Source organism: Centroberyx affinis, unplaced genomic scaffold (genome assembly GCF_046629955.1).
Source record: "Centroberyx affinis isolate AG114_WGS23_722 - 3 ecotype Tasmania unplaced genomic scaffold, CSIRO-AGI_Caff_v1 ptg002319l_1, whole genome shotgun sequence".
Lineage (NCBI taxonomy): Eukaryota > Metazoa > Chordata > Actinopteri > Beryciformes > Berycidae > Centroberyx > Centroberyx affinis.
The window spans coordinates 51,500-59,010 of NW_027280588.1; the positions used below are offsets into that span (position 1 = coordinate 51,500).

Genomic DNA, 7,511 nt, shown 5'->3' on the forward strand with positions numbered 1-7,511 from the left:
CATATGGCGCACACAGAGATGGCAGCATATACTATTGGCAGCGGTCCCCTATAAGCCTGTGTGAAGCCCTGTTGCGTCAGTGACAGCCACATGGGTCAGTGACCGAGGCCGAGGGAAAACAGGCCTGATGGGGTGGAGGAAGCTTGGGAAACAGGAAGGCTGGGACAGGGAAGCACTACGCACTCAGAAGCAGCTGAGTAAAAACATCAAGACAAAAACAAGACTCTGAGAAGGAAGGTGGTTAAAATGGACACTAAAGATTCACTGTATTTTAAATAGAAAGTGAAAAGCACAGGAAATGCATAATGGCATGGAAATTAATCTGGGGTGAGGAGAGTAGTGAAGTGAGAAAGTGAGCACTGGTGCGTTTTGCAGTTTGATGGTAGAAACACTGAAATCAGTTTTTGGTCGATGACTGCAACTACAAACTAACAATCAACGAAAAACAGAAATGAATTGAATACAAATAGATGGGTCTAGACTTTCCCATCTTTTCCATGCTGACTCTTTTGACGATGTATTCGTTCTCGCAAGGCCACGTGATTTGATAAATTGCCAGATTATGTGCCAGCTACGTAGTCAGTTGATCCGTCTTTTCGCTATGAACCTGGTGAGGCTTTAGGACCTTGAAGTTTCTACTGCAAAGGGCAGGTCCTCCTCCCAGAGAGAGGCTGTTTACCAAGAAAGCCGAGCTCCGCCGCTGTGACAAAAACAAGGGCTGGGACTCCACGAGCGGAGCAGTGTGTGTGATACGGTCAGCATAGGCTCTTCATCCATTTAAAACACTTCATGCTTTAGGCAATCATCAGCGCATCATGTTGTCCGGTGTTTTTTATTCAACCCATCAGCTCTGCAAGATGTTTTTGTCTTTGCACTTTGTTTTGCTGAGCGTCGCTTTTGTGGACAGCAGCGCATCAAACGCTGAAGGTAATTTGATACAGTATTGACTGTTGTATTTAATTTCTTCTAAAATATTTACAATGTATCCTCGTATGTTATAATTTACTGTTTCAGAAAGTTGTACACAATTAAATGCATAAATATGGGCTACTGTTAGTCATTACTGCACCATTTCCTTTCTCTGATTGTAAGACATCAACATGGAGCTGGTGTTTATGTTTTTGTGCTCTCACTGAACTCACATGTTGTTTCTGTCTCTTGTCCAGACTGCATGAGGTCCAACGGTGTGCAGTACAGAGGGGAACAACGGAGCTCATCCTCAGGGCTCACATGTCTGACCTGGACCAATATCACAAGAGACTATGATGTTAAAAGCCATATTGATTCTGACACAGGTAAACACAGATGAACATAAACTTTATGATCAGATTGTGTTTCCTCTCTTGTCCTCGTGGCTCTGCTGCCTGGGAGACAAGCTGAGAAGTGATTTAAATGTCACTCATGTTGTTAGGCAAAACAACTTTCTTACATGAGACTTGTTTCAGTCTCTCATCTTTATTGACATGTTTATACAATGTTGTGATACAAATCCTACCACTTGAATGCCAATGATCTTAGTAACATGCAGTGCAACTAAACACAGAGATGTTATTTACAACACATTTTAGTTACTGCCCGCTGTCTGTTTATGCCACTGCTGGGTTATGTTATCCAGCAGTTGCCCTTTCCTTTCTTTGTGCTCATGGCAGCCTGTTCATTGTGGTGTGATGAGGTAGTTAATAATTAATGAATCCAGTGGTTTACCCAGACACCAAGATAGACAGACACACAGACAGACACAGAGAGTAAATTTCCATGGGTCATCACTAACAGACCTGTGTTGTTTTTGTCTTTGTAGGTGTTGGGGATCACAATTTCTGCCGTAACCCAGACTCCTCTGAGAAGCCTTGGTGCTACATTTCTGGCCCAGATGGGACGGTCCAGAGACAGTTCTGTTCCATTGACACTTGCAAAGGTAGGCTACTGCATGGCATGAAAACACTTCCAAGTAATAAACATTCAAATTTAAGCTAAGCTAGTGAAGATGATGGAGCGGGTCAAATAAACATCTAACTATGTGATGGCACTTTCCTCTCATCGTGATCTGTGAGATTTTTCAAAAATAATTTCTGTTGATGCTCCCGGCAATTACTTCCTCTGCCCGTCCCTGAGGAACTCCCGCTGATATAAATTGGGTTATGTGAGGAAAAAATGTAAAAGGAGTGAACTTTTTGTAGCTATGCAAATGTTCTCATTAGTCAACACAAAAATTGGTAGCCTCTCAGAGAAGTGTTTGATGTGAGTGGATGCAGCCAAGTTTTTCACTTTGATAGGTCAGCCAAAGTTTTTGTGGTGAGTTCCTTTTCAGTGTGTTTAGCACAAACAAATAATTTGCACATGGTCATTAGAGATGGATGACTGACAGGTTACTCCAGATGTGTTTTTCCCAGTTGAGAATCTTATCCTGTAGCGGGTCAGTTGGTCAAGGATAAGCCACTTTAAAAGGTTTCATCCACTTTGCCCTTTGTTTCCTTCTCGTCTCGGAGCCAACCCAAGTCAAACAATAACAAGGCCCCGGGGCTGATGGTGTCTCCAGACTGAACATTTCAAAAGCCCTAAATCTCAGAGCAGTTGTTTCAAGACACGCCCAACAACTGAGCTCATTGGCAGAGAGGAACAGTCTTCCCTTGGAGACGGCAGATAATTGGCTGCTGCCATCGATGACTTCATGCCCTTTAACTCCAGCAGAGTTAGTAAACAACAACTTTTTTGGAGGAGGAGTGCCTTAAGAGTTAAAGAGCAGATGTTGGCATCCGGCTGCAGTTTCCTGCCTCCTGAGCTAGGGGAGCGCATGGGGAGCATGTTCACCTCTGACACACTGACAAAAGCATGTGTTTACTACTCCACCAACTGTTAGATTTACTGTCCTACAACCAGATGAGAGCAGTCTCAGGACATTCCCCATGCTCTTGAGGATAACTCTGTGTCAGCTGTAATCTTATTGGACCAGCAGTAATTAGAAACCATGTGGTTTGGGTGATGCGCTTCTAGTCACTCTTCTCTATCAAATAATGTAAAAGGACAAAATTTAATCACCCCTATGTACATGTGACACATGTCAACAAGTACTGTAACACGATGTGACTTGTTGATAGTACATGAATTATAGCGTGACTCAGCATCTCCATGTGAAGTCCCATTTTGATTTTGGATGTTTACCCTCTGCTGTTGTCTCTTGTGTCTTCAGATCTGCCCTCCACTGTGGCAGCAGAGCCTGAGTCCCTCAACCCTCCAGGAACCACAGCTCACCTGGAGACTTTCGAGCCAGCCAAGTCCAGACCTGCTCAGGGAGAAGTAGCTGCTGTGCAGCCAGTTATGGGCATCAGCCAGCGGGTACGCACCGGACCCAAAAAGAAGAAGGACCTTGGCACGCTTGGTATGTTCTAGCTGATGTTACTGTTTGAAAAGATTTCCTTTTCAAACAGTGCTTCCTTTGGTTGTATGTTTTGTGTTGCTACAGGAAGTTAATGTCCTTGTGATGTTTTTGTATCTGTTTGTTTTGTAATTTTTGTATGCTTCCTTTCTTTCTCAGGCTATGTCCTTGGCATCCTCATGATGGCCATTATCATCCTCCTTGGGGTGGGCATCACATTCGGCTACTTTTACAAGAGGTCAGTATCCGAATCACAGCAAGATGCAAAGTACAGAGCAGAAAAACAACAATGTGAGCACTGAGATTTAAGACACTTGCTATCATTCGGTTTAGCATTTATATTCAATATATTCTATGCAAGAGGGACAGACATACAATATCATTTTTTTCTCCCCTTTCTCCCAATTCCACATCAAGTGACATTTTGTCTCTTTCCAGGCTGTTATTGTAAATTATTTTGAAAGTGCTATATATATTTGAAATGCTATATATCCATTTTTGAAAAATAATTGATACCTAAAATTTATCAGGCAGTATTTGAAAAACATAAATGATTTTGTCCTCAGAAAATTAACTTGTACGCAAATGTCTTAAGATGACTCCTTACTAACTAACTAACTAACCTCAATAATAACCTATAATCTCCTGTGGGTGTCGGTGGATATCTCATATTCTAAAACTCTTCATTTGTTCGTGACTGATTTGCTAGGTTAAATAAAGGCTAAATAAAAAAATGCTAAAAAATCCACCCCTGGGCTATGTTCATCTACTGTGACATAGAGCCCCAGTGTGAAATGACTCAAGGCTAACAGTCTTGTCCTCTTGTGTCCAGTGGCACAGGCAGTGGTGCTGAGAGCTTCAAATCTCTCAGGAGAAATGCCAGTGTGATTCGTTAAGGCGCGTGATAGCATGCATGTTATGGGTCTGCTGAGTGGAGGGCATCAGCTGTTGTGCCTATTCCCTATCTGTGTTACGTCACCCTAATATAACACGGCCCCATTCAGACGCCTTTGCAACAACAACAACCACAACAGAAAATGGGCAGGGGAATGCAGGAAATGAAAAGCCTGCAGTCTGTCTATTTTAAGCGTTCTTGTTTTATATTGTTGAAAGAAAGGCAAGAGTGGAGGAGGAAGCCTGGGGAGGGGGGCTGGAGAAGATTGCAGAAACATTGCAGTGATGCAATGGGTAAGGTGATGCCCCCAGTGCTGTGGATGAGGGGTTTGATACCCTCTGGCACATCACCAAATGCCCTTGCAGATCTATGTTTGGCTGTCAAATCTGATTAGCTGGGCCGCTGTCATTGTTATCTATTTAGAGAAGGTGATTATTAATGAGGAGGAGCAGTGGAAGCAGATTGAGTAAGAGGGTTTATACCTGCCCTCAGTGACATCACCCTCAGTTATGTGATGGTTGTGTGTCAAGTATGCACAGCTTAATTGTATGGAAAAAAAATGCATCACACTGTAATCACTGGAGAGGTATATTTGGATGCAGTTCTTTTAAAAGATTTTTGTGAAGACCTAGGAAAGGGCAATATCCATAGGATATAATGGCTTACAGTGATGAAACATTACTGATTACCAAAAATATGAGTCTGCTCAATATATACAATAAGAAGGGGTGGATGGTCTTGAAACTAAAATGAACCAGACCGTAGTGCGGAGAGTCTGTGATGATATGGGTTGTTTTGGAGCACAGCAGAGTTGCATAATGTGTCGCATAGAGGATAGGAGGTAGGAAGCTGTTTCACTCTGCGAGTATGTTCCCTACTTTGGCTGAGGATCAGCAGATAGCAGGCCTCACGCTGCTGCCCAGCCACTCTTTGCCTTTGACTGGTTGAACTCCTTGCCAGCTTCCCACCAGCCTGCTCCCTGTCACCACCTCTCTCTGCCACAGACCAGGCACAGCCGTTATCTACATACAGTATGCCATTTGGTCTGCACTTTTATCTGAAGCGCCTTACAGTATCATGAGTTGATACATTTTTAGCACGGGTGGCCCCCAGAGTCGGTGCCATACATATTTAGTGCCAAAGCCATTGAGCTACAAGTTAACTTAAAAGCTGCATAGCTGCTTTTAAACAGACTCAACACTGGTGGTTGATTTGCATTAAATATGAGCTTCAGTAATGGAAACCTTTGGAAAGCTGTCATAAATTAGGGCTAACTCCAGATTTATAATAGCATAATGCCTAATGGTGTTGAATAGTATTGTTGATTGTAGATCTCTGTCTGTGTTTGCTGTAGGGGCCGGGACTTAAAGAAGCAGCATGAGCAGCGTGTGTATGAGCGGGAGATGCAGAGGATCACCCTGCCGCTGTCGGCCTTCTCCAACCCCACCTGCGAGCTGGTGGATGAGACCACCATCGTCATCACAGCAGAGCACGAGCCGACCCCCGTCCAGGACGGAGTGGAGGGGGGCGACCCCCTCATGGGCCAGCAGGCCGGCACCCCAGGAGCCTGAGCGCGAGTGTAGTCTTCAAATGGGACACGGATACATTTTAGTGGACCAAAACACTCCCACCTCCTCTCCGCCCCCCTCAGATAACCTGTTTTAAAGGCCTAAAAAGGAGCAGCGGAGACTTCAACTGAACTCTGTGTCCTTTGTGTCCCCTTTTCTCTGGTTTTTCACACATCTGTGTCACAATCAGGGGGATGAGTTGACATGCAATGGACACAGATGAGGAGATACTTCACAACTATTGGAACCATTCAGGTGAATGTGATTGGTTGCATGGTGTGTACAAACATACTTGTCAGGAATACTCAGTGAGGTATTTGATATCCATATTTGATACGTTTGATATCCAAGAAAATATGGTTCCCTGTAATAACAGCATGAATATCTAGTGAAATGGATGTTGACCAATCTATGTTTATGATGGTGTGTGATTAAGAGCTGGTGTTTGGAATGGGGGAACATTCATAGCCTTTTGTTTTTCTTTGTTTTGTGTTTTCCGTGTTGAGAGTGTGCTCAGAGGTGTGGGCTGTGTGTTACATTATGAGTATGCAAGTAAGTACTCATATCCATCGGCTGTGCCGAAGGTGGCACGGATAAGAAACGTATGTACATCTGTATAAAGACTACTTTGTATTGGAGACACACTGTTGACACAGATGTGAGAATATGTGTTTCCAAAAATAGTTAGCCTCCTCTGAGATAGGACGAGGGAACATGAGGTAGAACGGATTCACTGACGACAAGAGAACACCTCCCACCCAGAAATTGCCTTAGCATGATACTTCTGAATGTATTTGTTCATCATTTCCCTGCTGATTTTTCTCTTTGTGTTCCACTGGCTGAGATAACAGGCCAGTGCAAATCTAGAGCATGAGAGTGGTCATTGGCAGACATGTGACAGGACATGCCCTTTACTTCCACAGGTTAAGGAGTGACAGGAAAAACAGAGTGCTCTCGGTTAATAGGAGAGACAGTAGTTAGTCCTCAGGACAAAGTAGCACTGCCACGACACAGAACAGATCAGCCTGGGATCCGGAAAGAACTGGACGAAGCCTGAGCAGAGCAGAACAGTCTGTGAAGTGTTGAAGGTTCTTGGATTAGATTCAGACATTTGAGTTAAGCCCTCGATGCTTCAGGGTAGAGAGGAACAGACGAGAGTAGAAGCCAGTCCAAAGTTTGGTGTTGTTCAAAAAAAGATGAATCACAAGATGAATGCATGTACATGGTTACCTATGTTTTTCTTTAGGGGCCATTTGATGTACCATGTAAAATTATAGAACTGCTCAACAAGAGACATTTAGAACATACATGCCTGATGATAGATATCACTTTACAGTGAAGATTTAAGTTGTTATGGAAGTCAGACATTACAGTCTCTTTTGTTCCATGTACAGTTACTTCTCAGTATTTTAGTCTGTTTCTTTGACATCACTCCACTTGATCTTGTTTTGTGATTATTTCAGTTGTTGGATCTGCATCACTGGTAAGCTTTGGTAACTGCTGCTCTGATTATTTTCTTCATATATGCAATGTGTCCTAAGTACTGTTGCTCATCATTTGAAATTAGTACTTGTATGTGTATGATTGGCAGATTTTTACTGCTGTGACTGAAATAAAACATTTGGAAAATCAAACATGGCCCTTTTGATGTAATATGTAACTGATTTTACCCAGT

General features: G+C 43.1%; 1 protein-coding gene across 1 annotated transcript; it reads left to right on the top strand.

Moving 5' to 3' along the window:
• Nucleotides 1-715: 715 nt before the first annotated feature.
• On the top strand, nucleotides 716-7,422 carry pik3ip1 (phosphoinositide-3-kinase interacting protein 1). The gene is made up of 6 exons (XM_071533072.1): nucleotides 716-927; nucleotides 1,167-1,295; nucleotides 1,799-1,915; nucleotides 3,188-3,376; nucleotides 3,533-3,611; nucleotides 5,623-7,422. The coding sequence occupies exons 1-6, from the start codon at nucleotides 816-818 to the stop codon at nucleotides 5,837-5,839; spliced, it is 843 nt and encodes a 280-aa protein (XP_071389173.1). The 5' UTR covers nucleotides 716-815; the 3' UTR covers nucleotides 5,840-7,422.
• The last annotated feature ends 89 nt before the right edge of the window (nucleotides 7,423-7,511 follow it).